The sequence below is a fragment of the Mesoplodon bidens genome, assembly GCF_964165515.1.
Source record: "Mesoplodon bidens genome assembly, chromosome: 12".
Lineage (NCBI taxonomy): Eukaryota > Metazoa > Chordata > Mammalia > Artiodactyla > Ziphiidae > Mesoplodon > Mesoplodon bidens.
This window is the reverse complement of record NC_138168.1, coordinates 51,075,792-51,099,148: the sequence shown is the minus strand read 5'-3', so window position 1 is coordinate 51,099,148 and position 23,357 is coordinate 51,075,792. Positions and strand designations below refer to the sequence as shown.

At 40.5% G+C, this 23,357-nt stretch overlaps 1 protein-coding gene across 1 annotated transcript in view; it reads right to left on the bottom strand.

Annotated features, from left to right (window-relative positions):
* Positions 1 to 23,145, bottom strand: part of DCBLD1 (discoidin, CUB and LCCL domain containing 1) — a 72,079-nt gene extending 48,934 nt beyond the window's left edge. The window contains exons 1-2 of the mRNA XM_081251572.1: positions 22,935 to 23,145; positions 212 to 424 (exon numbers count right to left, since the gene is read on the bottom strand). Coding sequence (XP_081107698.1) covers positions 212 to 424; positions 22,935 to 23,046 — 325 coding nt within the window. The 5' untranslated portion in view covers positions 23,047 to 23,145. The remainder of the gene's footprint in view (positions 1 to 211; positions 425 to 22,934) is intronic.
* Positions 23,146 to 23,357: the final 212 nt, after the last annotated feature.

Here is a 23,357-nt window from a genome sequence, read left to right as displayed (position 1 = left end):
CTCCTGAGACCCACCCAAGGCTACTATCTCCCCAGATGTCTTTGTGCAGCTTATGAAACAAGTGTATCCATGTGAGCTACCCTGAGAGTGTACAAAGAGCAAGTTCCTCTTCTGATCTTCCCAGGCTGTAGCACTGATGAGCGTGCCATGTGCCTCCTCCATGCATCTCAAATTTTCCCATGCTCAGTGAAACCTAGATCTCTTTTCTTACCATATTGATCTGAAGAGCTAGTGAAGAGAAGGTAGTCAGAAGCACAGGTCTGGGATTCAATATCCAAATCTCCCAACCTCAGGATCAATCTCTTCCCCTTCGGTACTGTGATCGTCTTTTCACAAATAGTGTGATTGGGGTAAGTCCCTGGATAATTCTTAGATGTCATGGTGCCACTGTCCTTGTAGGTCACTATGTGCCCACAGCCATCACCTGTTAAAGAAAAAAGAATACAAAAAGTAAGTGAAATTAATTTTTACTGAGGACTGAAAACATCCAGTATAATCATCTTAGGTATTCTACTCCTTCTATGGAGAGAGAGGGAAAAGCTCAAAAAAAAAAAAAAAAAAAAAAAGGATTGAATTATTAAACAGTATTTATTATTCCAGGTCATTTCATCTCTTATTTCTGTTTAATCTTCTGAACATTGTTGATCAAAATGTTTCATGTATTAGCATGGTAAGCCCTTTGCAAACACATCATTTAGTCAAATTACTTGTTCTAATCATCTATCCAGATATCTACCCATCCACACTTGCACAGTGGGCCCTTGGCATTCGCAGATTTGCCATTTGTGGTTTTGTCTACTAGCAAGCCAATGCCATGAAATAATTTGCAACCGAGAAAATACTACTACTCATTTCAGGGGTTACTGTCCTGATTAAATGGGATCATGTATGCAAAATGCTCCTGGTAGAATCTGAGGCTTATGCTGAGAGGACTTTGTTTAAGAGCCTGTCATTCAACTGGGGACTAACAAGCATCTGACACGCACATCTCAGTTAGTAACAGTCACAGATTTGGAAGTTCCTGATAGACTCAAGATGTATCATGAGTGTCAAGGATCTACTGTACTGAGTGCTTACCACCTGCCAGACATGGAGACACATAAAAGCAGCAATGGGTACTCAGGACTCAGAGTGAAATGGGAGAGTTCCATGTTCAGGTAACTATAACACTAGGTGCCCCTGCCATAGCAGGAGCTTAAACAAAGGGCCAAAGAGGGCAAGAGAGAATCTATTTCAGTGAATTCTCACTACTTCACTAAAACAAGGAATTCTCTTAAGCCTTTCTGAACAGGGAAGTTAATCAACTGACCAACAAGTTGTTCCAGTGTATTAAAGTGACCAATAATCACCCAAACATCTAACAGCATGCACAACTGGGTGGGCTGCAAGGTTAGGAGCAAACCCTGCATGCAAAGTATGAAGTACAAATGCCTGTGGTTACTACGGCTTCAAAGAAACAAAGCCAGAATTTTTGCCCTTCACCAGAGGGAGAGAAAGTAGAAGTCTGTTGGAGAAGGAACTCTCTGAGGTGGTAACAGAAGGCATCCCAAAGCCTCCTATGGACAAGCCCCAACTTGGGCATCCAGGGAATCTGAAGCCCAAGGCAGCCTTTTTCCTTCTCCAGGCTAGTCCCTGCTAGAGGATTCATCTGGGGTCTTCCTTTATTCTACCTCCTCCTTGCCCTGAGGCTTGCAGCCCAAATGACATGGGGGCCTAGTTAAAATAAGGGGTTGGGGAAAACTGCAGAATCTATTCCACATCAGCAGTCAAGCTCCAGGCAAGGACCCACCCATTATGCAGAAACTCTCACAAGATTCCAAGCAGGGAGGTTGCATTGGGGGCGTTGACCTATAGAAGCAATGAGTTAGTACCAGAGGGAAATGGAGATAGACAGCTAAGATAAAACTACTCTGAAACCTGGAGGTCCAGGTAGAAGTTGTGGAATTTATACAGTAGGCAGTAGGGGTCCACAGAGGTTTTTGAGAAGGGAGATAATGAAAGAGGTATTAGAAAAAGTTTCGATACAGGAACTAGAATTCAGGAGAATCTGCCTCAGAAGAGCAGTAGGAGGGCTAGGAATGGGGTGGCTGGAATGGAAAGGGAAAGAAAAACAGGGGGAAGTTCACAAGAAAAAAATCCACAGGCTCGGGTTTTGGTTGATTATAGTGGGAAAGACAAGAGGAGAAAAAAATTTAAAAACGTTGAGATGTTGAGTCCAGAAATGATTGGAACACTGAGGCTAATATGACAGAAAGGGAAGCCCAGAGGGCAAGCAGGTTTGGGGACAAAGGTTGTAAGTTTGGTTCTTAAGTCTGAGGTGATAGCTATATTCTTTGGGCTCTCCGGCAGTAAGTACAAAATTGTTGAGAATTAAATGAAAATTATACTAGAGTAAAGCATACGGTGCAGAAGCACATAGGGGTTTTGATTTAAATCTAGAATTATTTACCTGCTCTTAAAGGCTTTTGTAAAAAAAAAAAAAAATCCAATTGACAATTTCTCTTGGAAACCAGAAGACAGGGCAATCATACCAGCAGGTGTTCTCACAGGGCTGAAGGCGGTGGCTGCCCCTTTAAAGGAGACAAACGCCCTAGCTCCCCACAAGGTCCTGTAACTCGTTTCTAAGACTCGCCCACCTTACGAGGCAGTGACTTTGAGCGCCCTGATGAAACAACACTAGGGTAACTAGTGTACAACTATGTATATAAACATACACATAACTAACCCCCTCTAAGCCACCAAGATATCACCGGTGAAACCTTTAAATGTCTCGCTTCTTAGTGCTATGAAATTCTGCTTTTATAAGAGAAAAGAAAGTGAAATCTTTTCCTAGAAAACGTCCCTAGACATAAAATGAGGCTCAGTTACAGGTGAATCAGCCCACACATGATGACTGTATTCGAAGTTTTAAGCGACATGTCATGACAAAGGAAAATTCCAGGGTGTCACTTTTATTCGAGCCTGTAATTATGCTTCTTTTCAATGCCTTCTACTCTAACGCCCAAGAGGAAACTCATCTCACCCAGCGACACTGGCAGAATGTGAGCAGGTTTCAGTCTTCAACACTCCCATCCTTACTTTACGTGGGGGACTCTGACTCAGACGTGGAGAAGCTTCCCTTTTGCATTAACTATCAGAATGAAACTAGGTCTTTCTTCTGCCAAAAAACCTGCAAGGAACGGCTGAGTCCTAATCTATTACAAAGCAAACTGTCATCAGAAGTTGTAATTTCACCCGGCCTATGGAAGACTTCTTATGGAGTCTTCTGTGGCCAGCACTAATAGAATCAACTGATTCCCTGGGTACTAATGACATCAGGAATTTTCAACCTACTGTCTTTCCACAGTTTTGACGACTTCAAAGGACTAGATATAGTTAACGACATTATAGTTTCTAATTGGAAGGTGTTAGGAGAGTAGATCTTAGATGTTCTCACCACGAAAAGGAAACAGTAATGACGTGAGGTGACAGCAGGGTTAGCAAATGCGACAGTGGTAACTAACTGTGAAAGACATGAATGTAGAAAACCAATGCACCGTAGACGTCAACTTACACAACGTCATAGGTCAATCATATCTCAGGAAAGCTGAGGGGAAAAGAACTAGAGACATGCCAAAGAGCAAATGGAAAATGCCTAGGGAGAGAAAATGCCTCTGGTATCGTAAATTGAATAAGGCATATGCATGCAATTGAAGACAGCAGAGAAGCACTACTTCCACGACCTCATCCTAACACTTTTGTAGCTTAACTCAGAGCCCAACTCTAATTAAGAAACATTGACAAGAAAGACGACAAGAGTTATTTAAAAATCTACCAGTTCACGTTCCATATGTAATGTATCAACATCAATATCATGGTTGTAATATTATACTATAGCTTTGCAAGATGCTATCACGGGGGAAACCACGTAAAGGTACACAACATCTCTCTGTATTATTTCTTACAACTGCATGTGATCTATGATTATCTCAGAATAAAAAATTTAATTAAAAATTTTTGAAAAAATCTGTCAGTCTGGTTAAGTTTTCCTGGCAGGGGGTGAAAATGAAGGGGCTTTTTCTATTTTATACTTTTTATACTATTTGGATTTTGTGATCTTCTACTTAAATTATTTTTAATTAAAGAATTTATACAAGCTTGCATTAAAAAATAAAAAGATCACCATGGAATGACAACAAATAAAGAAGGCCACTTTTAATTCTAAAATCTCTGTGTACTAAATCCATTAACCAAGTTCTCACATTTGTCTAAAGAGCATAGGGTGTTGTGTCTGGGGAGGTTCATAATATATGCCCCAGTTTACAGATGAGAAGACAAGATGTATATGACTTTTCTTAAGGCTACTCAACCAGTGGTACATACCAGATGACAATTCCAAGATGATCTAGTTCTAGGATTTTAAAAACACTTTTGTCACCTCTTTATTTGATTTTGTAACACAAGTGTATTCGTGTTTAATTTTGGAAAACCACCTGCACTGATGCCCTACCAGACCCCTTTTTAGATACTTTCACAACATCTGTCTATTAAAATGAACAGCTCCCTAATAAGATGTAGCTTATCTGGCAATGGTCACAAATAGATGGAAAACCTTTGGGTAAAAGGCTGATGAAGAACTTTATTTTTTAAATTAATTTTTATTGGAGTATAGTTGCTTTACAAGAGGAAAAACTTTAAAATGAAAGGATCAGGCAGTTCACCATCTAAACTTATTAATGGATCTCAGCATGACTACAAGTGAGACAATCAGATATTACAAGTCTCCTGCTAGGATAAAATGTGCTCTGCATACCAACACCTATGAAGCACTCTTGCCAAAAAGCAAAACATTTGAATTGATAATTGACTCTGAATCTCATCAAGCCTTTACGTCTAACTTCAGTTTATAGGAAACACAAGAGGTAGAAACACAAGTGTATTGACACCACAAGGAAGTCATTAGCTGAATCCAGGTGATATGCTAGGTGCAACTGACCCAGTTTCTTCAACAACGAATTGTATTGACACCACAAGGAAGTCATTACCTGAATCCAGGTGATATTCTAGGTGCAACTGACCCAGTTTCCTCAACAACGAATTGTATAAAGAAACGTTTTTAAAAGTGTTTATTTTAACTAAAAATAGAATTACCATATGATCCAGCAATCCCACTACTGGGCATATACCCAGAGAAAACCATAATTCAAAAAGATACATGCACCCCAATGTTCATTGCAGCACTATTTACAATAGCCAGGTCATGGAAGCAACCTAAATGCCCATAAACAGACGAATGGATAAAGAAGTTGTGGTGCGTATATACAATGGAATATTACTCAGCCATAAAAAGGAACAAAATTGAGTCATCTGTTGACACGTGGATGGATCTAGAGACTGTCATAGAGTGAAGTAAGTCAGAAAGAGAAAAACAAATATCGTATATTAACGCATGTATGTGGAAAAACAAATATCGTATATTAACGCATGTATGTGGAACCTAGAAAAATGGTACAGATGAACCGGTTTGCAGAAGTTGAGACACAGATGTAGAGAACAAACGTATGGACACCAAGGGGGGAAAACTGCGGTGGGGTGGGGATGGTGGTGTGCTGAATTGGGTGATTGGGATTGACATGTATACACTGATGTGTATAAAACTGATGACTAATAAGAACCTGCAGTGTAAACAAACAAACAAACAAACAAACAAAAGAACAACTAATACTAAACTTTCTTTGGGTTATTTGTATGGAAATATGTTAATATAAATGTTTCAGACATTACATGAAATTTCTAAAACTCTTATACGATCTGGTATAATGTTATAAGTCATAATTCTAGTTATTACTTTAAAATGTATATCTCAGAAATAACTAAATTTCCTTATCAATTGCATCATTATGAACTTTCATCAAATCTTTAACCGTGGTCATTTTTAAGTCTTTTGTCATTTACAGACAGTTCTGGGTGTACTCTGATGCTTTTGCAAAAATGTTCCTATAAAAGGGTTTCATCTTCAAGGAATTCATGGAAAAGACTCTGACAAGTACAGGTTTCTGGTAACTGATTATACTGCTGAACTGAATGAATAAGCATTTTCAGAACTCTAATGGAAAACTGATGAATTCATAAAAGTGCTAACAAAAGATCAAGATAAAAAAAATTAATTACATGGGACTGAGTGAACTGAGGAGGATGATTATAATTTTTGTGACTTTTTGTTTGAATAAAAAACTAAATCCCACAAGGACTCAGAGGCAAAAAATATACAAATCAATTTTCACTGCAAAGTAAAGGAGCTGTTACAGTGGAGCATTACTGGACTGAATGTCAATATTATGACATAGTATGAGTGTGTTTCGTGTTTGGTAATTGCAATTATTGTTGCTTTTGTTGTGGTCATCCATTTACAATGCTTGGTGTCAGTTTATTTATCTCTTGTAAAAATAAAATACAGTGTGTGTGTGTAAAAAAAAAAAGTGTGTATTTTAGATTAAAGGAAACTTAAACACCACAACAACCACATGAATCTTATTTGGACCATGACTTGAAAAAACAATCTTACAAAACCATTTTAAAAAGATAACTGGGGGCAATCTACAGATTCAGTGCAATCCCTATCAAATTACCAGTAGCATTTTTCACAGAACTGGAACAAAAAATTTGTATGTTTAAAATTTTAAAACACCAAAGACTCTGAATAGCCAAAACAATCCTAAGAAATAAGTATGGAGCTGGAGGAATCACACTCCCTGACTTCAGACTATATTAAAATGCTACAGTAATCAAAACAGTATGTTACTGGCACAAAAACAGACACATAGATTAATGGAACAGGATAGAAAGCCCAGAAATAAACCCACACACTTATGGTCAATTAATCTATGACAAAAGAGGCAGGAATATACAATGCAGAAAAGACAGTCTCTTCAATAAGTGGTACTGGGAAAACTGGACAGCTACATGTAAAAGAATGAAATTAGAACATTCTCTAACACCGTATACAAAAATAAACTCAAATTGGATTAAAGACCTAAATGTAAGACCACTCCTAGAGGAAAACATAGGTAGAACATTCTTTGACATAAATTGCAGTAATATTTTTTTTGATCCATCTCTTAGAGTAATGGAAACAAAGGCAAAAATAGACAAATGGTACCTACTTAAACTAAAAAGCTTTTGCACAGCAAAGGAGACCATCAACAAAATGAAAAGACAACCTACGGAATGGGAGAAAATATTTGCAAATGATGTGACCCACAAGGGTTTAATTTTCAAAATATACAAACAGTTTATACAGCTCAATATCAAAACAAACAAACAAACAAAAAAGCAGCCCAGTCAAAAAATGGGCAGAAGACCTAAATAGACATTTCTCCAAAGAAGACATATAGATGGACAACAGGCACATGCAAATATGCTCAACTTAGCTAATTATTAGAGAAATACAAATCAAAACTACAATGAGGTACCACCTAACACCTGTCAGAATGGCCATCATTATAAAGTCTACAAATAATAAATGCTGGAGATAGTGTGGAGAAAAGGGAACCCTCCTACATTGTTGGTGGGAATGTAAATTGGTACAGCCACTATGGAGAAGAGTATGGAGGTTCCTCAAAAAACTAAAAATAGAGTTACCACATAATCCAGTAATCCCAGTCCTGGGCATACATCCTGAAAACACGAGAATGCTAGTTCAAAAAGACACAGGCACCCCAATGTTCACAGCAGCACTGTTTACAATAACCAAGACATGGAAGCAACTTAAATGTCCATCAACACATGAATGGATAAAGAAGATGTGGTGTGTGTATGTAAACATATATATAATGGAATATCACTTGTCATAAAAAATAAGTAAATAATGCCATTTGCAGCACCATGGATGGACCTAGAGATTATCATACTAAGTGAAGCCAAAGACAAATACTATATGGTATCACTTACATGTGGAAGCTAAAAAAATGATACCTATGAACTTATTTACAGAACAGAAATAAACTCACAAACATAGAAAACAAACTTATGGTTACCAAAGGGGAAGGTGGTGGGGGAGGGATAAATTAGGGGTTTGGGATTATCAGATACACACTACTATATATAAAACAGATAAACAACAAGGTCGTACTGTATAGCACAGGGAATTATATTCAATATCTTGTAATAACCTATAATGGAAAAGAATTTGAAAGAGAATATATAACAATCACTTTGCTGTACACCTGAAACATTGTAAATCAACTATACCTCAATTTAAAAAAAGGTGGATTTTCAAATGCAATATATTTACAGTAATAAATACCAATGCTAATTTTAAAAAAGATATTGGGGTATTAAATAATATCAGGGGAGTATTATTCACTTTTTTAGGTGTGATAATGGTATTGAGGTTATGTGAGAAAATGTCTTTACTTTTAGGGATGCCTACTGACATATGTAGGGCTGAAATGACATGACGACATGTGGTCTGGGATTTGCCATAAAATACTTCAGCAAAAAAGGGAGAGAGGAAAATAAGTAAAAAAGACGGGGAAATGTTGATGGTTACCATAGCTGGATGATGAGGGTTCCCAGGTTTTTTGGTTTTTGTTTTTTAATTAAAATGAAAAGAAATAAAGGTCAATCTTGAAGGCAAAAAAATACAATCTTGGTTTTACGGTTAAGCTCCACATGGTGTTGGGAGGACTCAAGGGCAGTGAGCCGCGGTGACGCAGTAGTGGGAGGCGACAGGGACACTGAACTGTCACCACCTACCACCAAGGGGGGACCATGGGAAGAAGGGGACTGGAGGAAGTTTGGCCACAGGGAACTTGTCTACTCTTCACAAGTGGCTACCACGCAGCATTTATCGTCTTCTTCCTTTGAACTGTAATTTAATTGCCAAAGCACATGATGACTAAACTGTGTATCATTTCCTCCTCTCCTCACACTGGAAGCTTCTCCCCTTGTAGAACAGTTGAAGGGTCCACGATGGGCCTAAACCCTGGGGTTTGCTCGGAGCCATAGCTGGTTTGTGAGACTGACCCACCACCTCCTCAAAACAACTTACAGAAATTAAACTGGATGGAGGAAGTTTAGATTTTGGAAAAAGCTGCAAGTACTCATTAATGTTTTATAACTCCCCAAGTGATCTCTACCCCAAAGTTAAGCATTTTAATTCTGAGCATTTGGAAACAATCTAAATTAGAAAAGAGTCAGACTATGACACCTCCAAGCAGATTGATATTAAGGAAAAGTTAAGGCCATGTTTTAGAAAACGATTTAATTTTAAAACAGAATATAGACCACATACATAGATATGAAGGAAAAAAGGTTTAAACTGTATATTTTTATGGTGTGGGATTAGAATTGATTTCCATGTTATTTATATTAGTTTTCTAAATGTTCTACAGTATGAATACATTATACATAAACCAGAAAAATAATATAATTAAAACTACCAAATCCACCTAATGTGCTTTGTAACATTAAAGGCTACTTTCAGCATTGGTCTTAAGGTATGCAGATGGGAAGAAGTCTCTAAACCAACATACCCAAACTGGCATTAAAAACTTACTCAACAAACAGCTCGGAATTTAGGATAATGTAGTTCCCATTTGAAGGAGATCACAGTCAAGGGGAGAGAGATGTAAGTTAACAAGTAATTCCTGAGAGTAAAGTGACAGGTCCAATGGACTCATTATCTGTTCCCCCAAATGCCTGAAATGAATGGATATGCATTTATCTTTCAGACTTTTACATCAGCTATTTAGGAAGTATGGATATACAAGGTATTTTCTAAATAAGCTTAAAACAAATCCCCAGATGCTTGTCTACACGAGTCAACCATTTATTTAGTCTACTCAAATTCCAGCCATTAAGAAAGGAAAACAATAACTTCCTTAAAAGACTACTTCCCTTTGATAAGTAGTCACATTCCACTAACAGCAAAGTGAAATTAAGATATATTTGATATGGACTAAGTTTTGCAATACTACAAAGAATGATTTAGGCTTTGAAAATTTTTTTTAACTTAATTGCACTTGGAAAATTATTTGAAGTAAAACAACTAGTACAAAAATATATTTAAGATTAATTATTAACTAGTCCACAGAACAAGACAGCAACCTTCAAACTTGTTGAAGACCCATAGTTAGAATATAGATTACTCATCACAACCTAAGCAAGCACACATGCATACTGCCACATAAATAACAAACAAAAATCTAATGTTATAATACTTTTTTTTTTTTTTTTTTTTGCGGTACGCGGGCCTCTCACTGTTGTGGCCTCTCCCGTTGCAGAGCACAGGCTCTGGGCGCGCAGGCTCAGTGGCCACGGCTCACGGTCCTAGACGCTCCGCGGCATGTGGGATCTTCCCAGACCGGGGCACGAATCCATGTCCCCTGCATCGGCAGGCGGACTCTCAACCACTGCGCGACCAGGGAAGCCCAATACTTTTTATTATCTGTAATGCACTGTGATATTTTCTGCTCTATCCCATTTCATTTTTAAGTTAAAAGTGTGCTGGCTGTGCCAGATGAACTGACTGCCTACAAATGGGTCACAAGCTGCAATTTGGAAAATAGTGCTCTAAAATATCACGAGTGAAACCACTTCTAGAAACATGATTTCATTACAGTTGTATCCTTGCTCTTCCTAATATTCAAGTTACAACAGGTCTCAACACATACACCATTACCCATGTGTGGGTGTGAGAAAATTTCTTCCCATTTCTGAGATCAAGTGAGCTCTCGATGACTACAATCTTTTCAACCACAAAAGGGAGCTTGCAATTATTACAGAGCTCTTTGTCTGATGGTAAGGCGAACAGCTTTCCCAAGCTATTACTAATTTCACTGTCAGCCATCCTCTCTTATAAATGTTGTTCTTCTCAAAAGCACAAAAGTTAAGTTGCGCTTAACTTTTTCACTGCCTGGAAAGGAATGGAAGCACAAGGGCAGGAGAGCCTTTTTATTCTATGTGAGAATAAAACGAGTAAAACAGAAGTTATGATGGTAAAACTTCAATTATTCAAAATCTTTAGTCTTCCTGAAAGGAAAATGGATAATAGTCACAGCTATAGACTAGAAGCACATGATCAACTTCTGAAAAACTTAGAATCTCTTTAAACCTTATTCTCACTGTGTATAAAATAGATGCTACAACAGTGTTTCCTATCAGCTAAAAAAGTCACTTAAATCAATTTGAATGCATGAAAATTAAACAAATCATTTCAAGAGGTCCTATCCAAGAGTCCCTACATAATGAGAGACTATTTCCATCAGTGTGCAAAGACATCAATAATTTTAATATTAACATATTAAAAAGCATCATTTATGCCCAATGGAGATAAAAATCTCAAACCTAGTTTAATGCTATTCTTTAATGTGCTATAAGTAAAATCAGTGAAAACTCTATAGTTCTTGGTCACTCTCCAGTCTATGAAAAGGAAAAACGATCACTGAAAGGGCTGTGGATGTGGGGGAAGAGGGTTGCACACATGTCGGCTTCTAACTTCATAAACTATTTCCATATACTTGGGAGGTGACAGTGCACAATGGTTATGACACTGGGTTCCTGTGTCTTTGGGAGCTGGGTGGGCTTGGGTGAGTCCCTTTACCTCTCTAATCGTCAATTCATCATCTGTAATACAGAGATAATGATAGTGCTCAACTCACAGGAGCATTAAATAATATAATGCTAGTAAAGCACTGAGCATAGAGGCTAGCATACAGTGAGATTCAATACATTTTAACTACTGTATTTCTATTTTAAAAATACTACATGGGCTTCCCTGGTGGTGCAGTGGTTGAGAGTCCGCCTGCCGATGCAGGGGACACGGGTTCGTGCCCCGGTCCGGGAAGATCCCACATGCCGCAGAGCGGCTAGGCCCGTGAGCCATGGCTGCTGAGCCTGTGCGTCCGGAGCCTGTGCTCCGCAACGGGAGAGGCCACAACAGTGAGAGGCCCATGTACCGCAAAAAATAAAATAAAATAAAATAAAAATAAAAGTACTACACATATTAAAGTATCAAGAATATTGCTTTGAATTAGCTGACTTCTTCCAAATTCCATCACTCATTGGCTCTACGATTCTAAGAAGTTACCTATTTTGTATCAATCTTCCCCATCTTCAAAATGGCCACCCAAAACTGGGTGTGGTAAAGATGAATGAGGCTGTGTGTGTTAAGTGCTCAAAACTGCTGGGAAGTCTAACCAGAATTCATTCCCCCAGATTTATCTAGGGCCACTAGCTGCTAGCTCAGCATCTCTCAAAATAGGCACTGGATCCCTCAGTCCTTAGAAGGCTTACAAAGAGATCACACCCTTGTTGCCAAAAAAGGCAAATAAGCTTCCAGAATCCCGCCTTTTTCTTCACCACAGGACATCTCAAAGCCCTTGCAGTGCATGTGAAACTTCAAAGGAGGATGCATGCTCAATGGGCATCTCCTGGGAGCAGTGTTCTGTGGGACACACTGGCCAACTCCTGGGCTGGGCTCACAAAAGGGGTGTGCACAGAGATATCCCAAAACAGGGCTTCTGGGATCAAAGATCAGATGTGGAGAGGTGGATTTCGGTCTTTAGAGCTCTAAAAAATGGACACTGAAATTGTAACCTGTCACTGATATTCAAAAGCAAGACTTGCCACTGTTGTTATTAACTTACAAGTGCTTAAGTTACAAGGGGAACTGGCAACGAACTGGACACGTTGTTTGAGAGAAGTGTCCTAATTTCACAGATAAAAATGTAAAACAAAACAAAACAAACCCCTTGTTTGTAAAGCAAAACAAGTCTAAGATGACTGTTATCCCTGTTGAATAGATGCTCAGGATACGGAAGTTGGAGAAAAGTGGCTGCTGACATTTATTAATAATGTCAGGATGTTGATGTCATGTCTACGTTGCAACTGCTGAAGCTGAGGATAAATGCGAGCAATCCTTCCTGTCTCTACAATGTGCTGTATTTTCTAACCTTGGTTCCATGTTAAATATGCATATCACCAATATTCACATATGTGTAACTGGATGTTGACTTTTCTCTTGGCGTCCAAAAATTCCAACATTACCAAGTACAAAGTTCATCTGAGTTTTAGAAGTTAAAACTGTGGATAAACAACAAGGTCCTACTGTAAAGCACAGGGAACTATATTCAATATCTTGTGATAAACCATAATGAAAAGAATATGAAAAAGAATGTATATATATATATATAACCGAATCACTTTGCTGTACAGCAGAAATTAACACAACATTGTAAATCAACTATACTTCAATAAATTTTTTTTAAAAGTAAAACTTTAAATGTTTCTCTCTTGCTCCCTCATATACACAGATATTTTCACTTTGACAGATTTTTTTAAATTAATAAGAACCAAAAAGTTATTGGAACAGGAAAAAATCATAAAATTAATTGTGAAAGTGCTCTTACTAACTAACCAACCATTTATTGTAAAAGGTGACAGATACTGAGTGTTCTAAGGGACTTTATATTATCTTATTTAATCTCCAGGACAATCATATTTGATGGATATTATTAGTTTCCTTTTTAAAAATTATGAAACATTTCATACACACATGTGGACATACAGATAGCTGTGTATAAAGAGTACTATCTCAAACATCCAAGTATATACCCCATAGCTTATAAGACAGGACATTTCCAATACAGCCCAAGAAGCCCACAGCACCCTTTCTTTACCACATGTCCTTCCTATTGTCCTTGCTCTATGTGTGAAGAAGTTGAGGCTCTGAGAAGCTGAGTAATCAGCCCTGGTGGCGGAGCTGGCATCTGAACCTCACCTGTCTGACTCCAGACACCATGAAACTCAAGCACTGAGGTGGCAATTGCTGAAGTCACTCATTTCAGAAGTGAGGACACTGAGCAGAGAGATTTCAGAAACTGCCCAAGATCACACTACCAGGGTTTTAATGCCAGCACAAACGGCATTAAAACACACATTACGATTATTTATTTATAGTCCTACTCTTTTGGTCTTGAAATTGAACACGAGGAAGAGAGCCATATTTAATTCAGGGTTTCTTGTAAAACTTATGAGGAATTCCACTCTTCTGTTTTGTTTTTTTTTCTTTGCGGTACGCGGGCCTCTCACTGTTGTGGCCTCTCCCGTTGCAGAGCACAGGCTCCGGTTGCGCAGGCTCAGCGGCCATGGCTCACAGGCCCAGCCGCTCCGCAGCATGTGGGATCTTCCCAGACCGGGGCACGAACCCGTGTCCCCTGCATCGGCAGGCGGGCTCTCAACCACTGCGCCACCAGGGAAGCCCCACCACGCTGTGTTTTTAATCATTTAAGTAAGTGCTTTTTACTAGCCTGTTAAAGGAATAGTCTGAGAGGCAGCTAGTTTACTTCCCACAAAGGCTGTTCTCTTTGCTTCGCACCAACGGAGCTCCTAAAAGCTGCTCTGTAAATGAAGGGTGAGTAGGTTCAAGTGTTCCTTCTCAAACTTCAGTGGGTATAGCAGCCACCCGGGGATCTTGCTAATGTGCAGGGTCTGAGATTTCTGCATGTCCAAAAGTCTCTTGGTGATGACTCTTCTGCTAGTCTTTTTAAGATATACCCTGAGTAGCAGGAGACTAAAGGGCCCTCATTATTAGGAGGGATCTTGCAGTGAATTTTCTTAAAAATGAAAAATCCTTGAGATACCAGTTTTGTATGGTTTTACTTTAATATCTATTCCTAAAACTGGAACACATCTATATTTTCAATTCTCTGACACATTTTTACTCTCGATTTCATTTATACATCCAGGACAGAAAATAATAAATTTCAGGATCTATATTTAAGCCAGAGTGACGTTTCTGACACCTGGACAAGAGCGTCAATTTAGGAATTATCTGAGCACAGAATGAAAAATACACAAAGAAATAGGATGAGAAGGTTTGCGGGAACATACATGTACGTACCACATGTAAGGAAAAAGCAATCAATGTTGACTAACCAGAAAACAAATCTCAGTTGGGAAGGAGATGGCATTTTATCATTCACTGAATGAGGTATGAAACATAAGAGTTGAGAGAAAAATAAATAAATCATAAATTTTATATCACATTGCATGGTCCTGAAAATTGTATAGCCTTTGCACATTCTGTATTCTGCACTGCTAAATGTGTCACAGTGGATTAAAGCACAATAGCTACTAACAGGGAGTTTTAAAAGTCTTAATATTTCTGTAGCAAGTGTAATCATCTCTAAGAGAAGCCAAAGGCTATTAATTTAAAACTTTGTTGCATAAATAACCCCCTGAAATTGTGTTCCTCCAAGGCTTCTTTTCTTGAACTTGATCTTATCTGGATGAGCGCCCCTTTAAGATGAGGGGCAGAAGACCATCATAAGGCATTTAGAATTGTAGGACGTGCACCTGAGCCCCTCTTTAGGCACATAAAGTGAATGCGCCTGGGGTAAATGATTCACTCTCTCTGAATCTCAGTTCCTTCAGCAGCTCTCAGAATTGTTGGGATTCAATTCAATTCAATTAGATGCGAAAAAAAAAAAAACCCCAAAAACCAAAAAACCACCTGATAAAAAATATATATATGAAGGTAAGGTTTTAAAATGTTATTTACATAAAATGTATCTGATTGGGCAGACAACAATGATCAATAGATGCTTCAACCACTGAGTGAAATGTTGATGGGGAAGAGTAGTCTGAGGGAGCGAGAGACTATCATCCCATAGACCACTTCCAGGTCATATAGGAAAAGGCAACTTTATAAAGGGTGGATTGAGTTGTCACTTCCTGAAGTCACTGATCATTCTCAACATCACTGAAATGGGGGGCAAGAATAATAACAATAATAATTATGCATCTTGTTGTGACACAATTAGCAGTACATGGCACCTTGAGGTACTTTTACCAAAAACCCTTAGCCTGAATCTAATCAAACCTGTAGGTCTAATTCAGGTTTATACTTTAGGGGATGGTGCACGTAAAAGAAAGACACACCACTCAGAAGCAGTAAGTCAATTTAGGATGTGAGCTGTGTCACCAGACAATTGAATCTGACTTCCTTGCAGGAAAATAAAATGTATGTGGGTGGGGATCAGTGGTAGATCAAAAGTGACTTAAAGAGACGTAATAACTAACTGCCATGTGTGGACTTTGTTTGAACAAACCAATAGCCAAAAGACATGTTAAGGTTAACTGGGGAAATATGACTTGATTATTAGATATTAGGGGAGAAATGCCATGAAGTCTTCAACATATTTTAAATATCTCAGGGGAAAAGCAGTGTGTTTGTTAAGATCTTAATAATATAGCACAGTAACTGTAGCAAAGAGGATGAAAAAGGAAAAGGAAGAAGAAAGATGGGCGGAAAAAGAATTTCCTACCCAAAAGGCAAGAGGGTCTCAAAGAGTTTTAGACCCTTTTGAGTTAGCACTAACAGCAGGTACAGCACCATTTCTCTATCTGTGGAGTTAGCTATCTTCTATTTTAGACTCTTGGCAAAGCAGGGGCTTTCTAGGGGGAAAAAAGGCAAATCTTGGTCCGTGTAATTCTCACAATAAGCTGCCTCCATTCTAAACTCCTTGGAGTGGGAGCAATTCAATAAACAGCTCTCATGTCCCAGCGGGCCCATGGGCTATTAAGTCACAAAAGTTTCCTCCTTCGGACTGAAATCAACCACATTTCAATCTGCTTTTGTGAAGCAATAAAAAAAAGCTGAATTAAATCCACTCAGCCTGTTAAAAATTAAGTGAGACCCACTAAGATGTTTACCACCTTCCCTGTAGGAAATTTTATGCACTGGCACTTTGAATTTAACTGGACTTCTGATCTCTGCCAGAAATAATAGTGAAATAAAGGTTTTTTTTTCCCTTTTTCTTTTTTCAAGAATAGCGTGCTGGGCTTCCCTGGTGGCGCAGTGGTTAAGAATCCGCCTGCCAATGCAGGAGACACGGGTTCGAGCCCTGGTCCGGGAAGATCCCACATGCCGTGGAGCAACTAAGCCCGTGCGCCACAACTACTGAGCCTCTGCTCTAGAGCCTGCGAGCCACAACTACTGAGCCCATGTGCCACAACTACTGAAGCCCACGTGCCTAGAGCCCAGTGCTCCACAACAAAACAAGCCACCGCACTGAGAAGTCCGCGCACCGCAACAAAGAGTAGCCCCCGCTCGCCGCAACTAGAGAAAGCCCGTGCGCAGCAACAAAGACCCAATGCAGCCAAAAAAAAAAAAAGAGTGCTCCAAAAAAATCATTTACACACAACCTCTAGGTACATTCACTAAACACTCTCAGTCATGAAATGGAGCCATATAAAATTAAAATGACCATATGTAAGCATATATCAATATAAGACAAGACATTTCTGCAAATATGGGGTATTAGAACACGCAAGGAGATAGTTTATGAAAACTAGATTAACAGATTAAACAGAAATGGCATTAAACAGTCAAGGCATACAGGACTATATGGCTCAACACAGTGCTAATGTCACAAATGCCTAAACATTGTCCCAAAGTGATCTTCAAGGTAAAGCAGGGCCCTGCTGCCCTCAATGTATAAGCACCTACAGATCTTAGGGAACCAAAGACCACCTGCTCCTCTATTTTCAAGATGGCCAGCACCTAACTTATGGCAGCTTTGCTGGTATTACCTGGAAAGGAGTCTGAGATTCCCAACTCTTTTCAGAGTTGAATTTAGTTATTTTCTTGAATACATGTACGGTGTGTCTAAAGACATCAATAGTCATGTATGCAATTTCTGTTTAAAACACTTTAGCGACTACTACCCTTCACCTCATTCTCTCAAACCTCAGCCACAAGCATTCATGCACCGACTCAGGAAATAGTTATCTGGAGCCTGTTATCAGCCAGGCACTATAACCGGTGCTGGTGGTGAATAAAAAAGCTCTGTTTCATTTTGCTCTCACGAAGCTTAGACTTTCCTTCTATTTTCCTCCCATCCCCCCCCAAAAAAAAACAAACCCTATCCTCTTCAACTGCCACTGAAAGGCAAGTTTGGCAGCTGGTTCCGGATCCAGCATACTAGGGGTCATAGTTAGAATTTATTTCCACACTGGGTTAAAAATCACCATGTGTTTTTTTTCCTCATCAGTTAAGTCTCTCCCATTCCTGCACCCCCAAGACAAAAAACTATTTTTTAAAATTTTATATACAAAGCAGAGAATGAACATCTGGAAGATGATATCAACACAACTCTTCAGTTGCAAAAAGGCAAAATTACTCCGTAGTCTAAGGAAAAAGAATCTGAAAGTCTGGCAATATTTTTCCTTTCATCTTCAATGCCAGACTTTGAATATACCAGAATGAGTTCCTCTATTTTAAATCCATATTTTCAGACTTTTTATTTACAAACAACACTTGGATTAGACATACAACTTCATTACTTTGTCTTGTTCCGGTTGTGATTCTCAACTAGAGTCAGCGCTGCTGAGTCTTTAACAACAGGGCAGGAGCCGTGTTTTCATTGCCTTCTCCCCCCATCCTCACTGAGCACCCATCATGTGCTGGCCACTGTTCAAGGCACATAGCTTCTCATGGACCTTAACTTCTCACAATGGGGAGACAGACAAGAAAGAAAAGTATAAATTATAGACTCTGTTGGAAGGTGGTAAATGCCCTAGAGAAAACTGCAAGCAGGGAGGGGGAATGTGGAGTTCTGGGGAAGGCGAGAGGGTTCCAGGTGGTTAGGGCCATTCTCCCTGTGAAGGCAATATTTGAACAAAGATCGAAGGCGAAGGGAGTCACGTGGACATTTGGGGTAAACCTGTTCCAGGCAGAGGGAACAGCACATGCGAAGGCTGAGGTAGAAGGGTTCCTGATACCACTGAGAAACAGCAAGAAAGTCAGTATGCCTGGGGATGCGGGGAAGTGTGGTAGAGAATGAGGTCCGAGAGGCAGTCGGGGAGGCAGAATAAAGGGGTCCCCATATTTGTCAAATTAAGAGTAATAATTAGGTAATAATTAGGAAGAGTGTAATAATTAGGTAATTAGGTAATAATTAGGTAATAATTAGGAAGAGAGCTGGCATTTATTGAGTTCTTTGTGCTAAATGCAATTCCAATAGGTACCATGTATTATCTCCTTACAAATTCAAAGCAACTGGTCGCTCTAATAGGCACAGAGTTGCCTTTATGCTTTAGGACACGCATGGCAGTAAGTGCAAAACTCTATAGGAAGTATTTCCCTTAACAAGCCCTCACCCCACCCCTGCCTTAACATGACTAAAACCTTCACTAAACGCTGTAATTAATCTCCCCTTGCATCTTAAAAATACAAACATGGTTTCTTATAAATGTCAAATGTCTTGCTTATTTCCAAGTTGTGGTTTTTTATATGATTTTCAAGTCTGTTCCAGTACCTGAAGGTGAAACGGTTCAACTTATGAAAAGTTAATAAGTACAGTTTGAGACACTATTCAGAGTTCAACTCCTGCTTTAATAACATCCTTTGATGTGTTTAATGAATCCTTTAGCACAACTTTTTTTCCCCTGTAATACTGTATATGGTATAACTTCATGTTTCAGAGTGTTAGTTACAAATTACATCTAATAGAGCCAAAAGACATGGTACATATTGTTCTGCTGGCCACGTTCCCTTCTTTCTGCTGCACTTGCCTTTAAAAGGCATCCTGACATATAGAAATAAGCATGCCAAGAGAGCTGGGCTTGCTAAACAAAGTTAATTAGTGGAAGTACCAGATGTACCTTTATAAAGAACTTCAGTAGACTATTACTTAGTTTCCACTAATTAGGACATAATTTGAAAATATCTCCTAATACAAAAAGATTGTTCAGTTCAACTCAAGAAACATTTATTGGTCAGGTGCTATGAAGATAAAGACAATCCAGTGGCTGCCCTCAGGAACTTACAGTCTCCCAGGCTGACCGAATCGCAGGCCTTCAAGATGAAGGAAAATCTGGGGTGAGGGCAAGCACTGATGCAGAAGGTGCCAGAACAAACTTGTGACTACTTTTTAAAAAGCCACTCACCCCAAACATCAGACATCAGCTGTTCCCTGTTGAACCAAATATAAAGGAGTGATGGCTTAAAAACAGAACTTCCGAAAGTAAAAAGTTAGAGTTGGGCAGAATTTTTTAATCCATTTTTCTGTGTCTAATTCTACGCTTAGAAGTTTCCTCAGAGATTAACTGCTTATTTTTATTCTCCTAATACTTAAATTAGAAGGAGGAAATTTTTAATATCCATTTCCAAATATTTTGGTGAAGAAAGAATCAGGGATTTTTAGTTAGCACAAATTCCTCGCATGAATTAAGGGTATTTTATTCCACAAAACTTATAATCGAGGGAATAAGATCTAAGCCCAAGCCTATGGATTTATACAAATCGAATCAATGCTAATGATCAATTTACATGTGATATTATGTAAAGTCAAAATCATGTGAAACAATCTGTGTAAATATCTAACTTTAGTTAAGTGGATCCAGAGGTGCAAGAAGGAGCTAAAATCAGCCCATATTCTGCTCATCGTGCCCTAATGCCTGGGGTCTGGCCGGCTATGAATACAGGAAGAATGGACCTTTTTTTTTTTTTTTTTTTTTTTTTGCGGTACGCGGGACTCTCACTGTTGTGGCCTCTCCCGTTGCGGAGCACAGGCTCCAGACGCGCAGGCTCAGCGGCCATGGCTCACGGGCCCAGCCGCTCCGCGGCATGTGGGATCTTCCCGGACCGGGGCACGAACCCGTGTCCCCTGCATCGGCAGGCAGACTCTCAACCACTGCGCCACCAGGGAAGCCCTGGACCTTTTTTAAACAAAAATAAATTGAGCAAAAATACCACATAGGCAAGTAGCAGCCTTAAAAAGGAACTAGTATAGCTTCAGGGGTTACCAGACTCTGACTTTAAAATTTTGAATGATTTAATTGACTAGGCTTACAAATATTCAGATTAATGTATCACATTTGCTTCCCGAAACATAACACAATGAATAAAAGTCTAATATTAAATTGTCTATGACACAGACAGCAGTAGCACTTTACCATAACCCTAACATTATCAGATGTTTCCACCATCTCAAAGCTGATTTGAATCAGAATTACCTGTGGGAACTTTTTAAAATCTCGTATTCTCAGGCCCCACCCATTGGATGGTGTGATTCACAGTATGGGTCTGGGGCTTTATAAAGCTCCTGGGGAGAGCAGTGATCACGTAGGCTGGGGAGCCACGAAGCAGCAGACTAAGCTGACAAGGACAATGGAGGTAAAATGTAGTAGATGGTATCTTCTCACCAAAACCAGACTGTTATGCTAAGGCTACCCTCTTGCCTTCTAAACATTGAGAGCACTAATATCACTGATGACCACCATCCAACTGTATATCCAGTAGCATATTTCAAAACCTAAAATGGGTTTGCATGCTTAAATTTATTAAAACTTGAAAAATAAGTGACCAAGGGCTAATTGGGAAAATCACAGACGTGAGAAATACTCAAAAAACACTGATTATGCCTCTTCACTCATGAGGTATCAGAACTCGAGTTCGTAGATTTTTTTCAGTAAATGTGCCAAATCTGTTTTACTTCTTTTGCGATTGGTTCTTTTAACATCCTAAATATATGGGATGCTTCACCGAAACATGACATCTTCTTCCATCAATCATGTGCCGTAAAGTCTCAAATTTGAAGCTCTAAGAATCTAAGCAATCACACGTCTTCCCAGAGAACTGCTCTATAAAGTTAACAGCCTGGATGCCATATAACATCTAAAACTTCATTTGGAAAGATAGGTGACAGCTTTGGTCAGATTAGTACAGCGACACCTTGTTGGATCTATTCATAGATGTACAGTATTGAAGGTGCCTCTTCAAACAATGACCTGAGAAACATTTAAGTGCTTAAAACACCCATGATCAAAATCGTACATTTTAAATAAAAGCATACATATTTATATTTTACCATATTCCTAGGATTCCGCTACCGTGCCAAGATACAGTCTGTCTAAACTTTAGCTTTTTTTTCTTTCCTAACAAATCGGTATGTACGCAAACTTAGGAACCACTACCAACATCTTGAGTACCAATGTTTCAGACCGGGAATACATGGTTCAGTGAAAAAAAATGCCAGCACTTGGCTTAGTTTTGATTCTTGTCTCATTAGAAAACACGGGGCGGGGGCACGGGGGCAGTCAAAATATTCTGGCTAGATGCACTGCCATTAAGTAACCTCAGTCGTAGAGGGTCAAAAGTAAGGGAGGAGGGAAACAAGAACTGAAAAAATCCGCAGAAAGCTGCCCCTTGCGATCCATAAAGAACTAAATTACAAGGATTTGCCTACAGCTGGTAAAACGGCTTACTGCTCTCACCTGGTGGCTATGCCGCAGTAAATTCGGTTGTGGGCTAATTAGGTCCAACTTGAAGCCAAGGACCAGGTCCAGAGAAAGATCAGCCTGGTCGGGAGTCGACTGGCTCCAACACCCAAGAAGGAGCCGAGCCACAGGGTTCACAAGTCGGAGAGCAAGCAGCTCACTCGTGACAGGAGGCGCGGTGGGACTGCCGGCTTCCCAGGGGAACCTCAGGGAAACGCTTCCCGACCATCCGTGCAAACCACAAACTCACACGCTACGACTCCAGCCGCGCAGGGAAGCGAGGCGACCGGGAGGGCCCGGCCGCCCAAATGCCGGGCAGCTCTGTCAAAAGGAGGCTTAAGAGGGGCCTCCCCGCATAGGACTCTCCCCTAAGGCTGGGGTCGTCAGCTCGCGACCCCTGGGCCATGTCACTTCAGGAAGGAAGTCTGGAAACTAAGTGAGCGGGGCTGCGGAGAAAGTGGGGAGGTGCCAAGGTGGTCCTCTTGTCTGGGGGCGAAGGAAGGAGTCTGGTGGGGAGCGAACGGAACGCAGTTAACTTATTTTACACTCGAGCCGCCATCGGCCAGAGAAAGCCGGACTCCGCAGGGCGCAGGCTGCGACCCAGACCTCCTCCCGCGCGCGGTCCCCTCCAGGCCCAGTGCGCCGCCCGCCGGACGCGCTCCACTCACCCAGCTCCTCCGCCTGCAGCCAGAGCGGCGCGGAGACAGCGAGCAGCAGGGCCAGGAGGCCGCGCCGAGCAGCCCCTGCCTGCGCGCAGCCGCCGCGGGCGCCGGCCACCATGGCCCCGCCGGGCGCCAGCTTGGCAGGCTCGGCTTCCCCTTGGCGCGCGCAGCGCCGCCGCCGCCCCGGCCGCCCACCTCCTCCGCGGCGCCGGGACTGGGCATAGTCGCGGCCCGGCACCGAATCTCATTGGGGCGGCCCGGGGCCCAGCCCGGCGGGGGCGTCTCCCGCCCCGCCCCACCCCGCCCCGCCCCGCCCCGCGCGCCGGCCCCCAAGGAGGAAGTCGCTCCCGGGCGGCGGCTGGCCGCGGGGTTGTAGGTGTACCGGGCGCGGCCCGCGCTCTCCTTAGGTATCCTGCGCTCCCCGCTCGA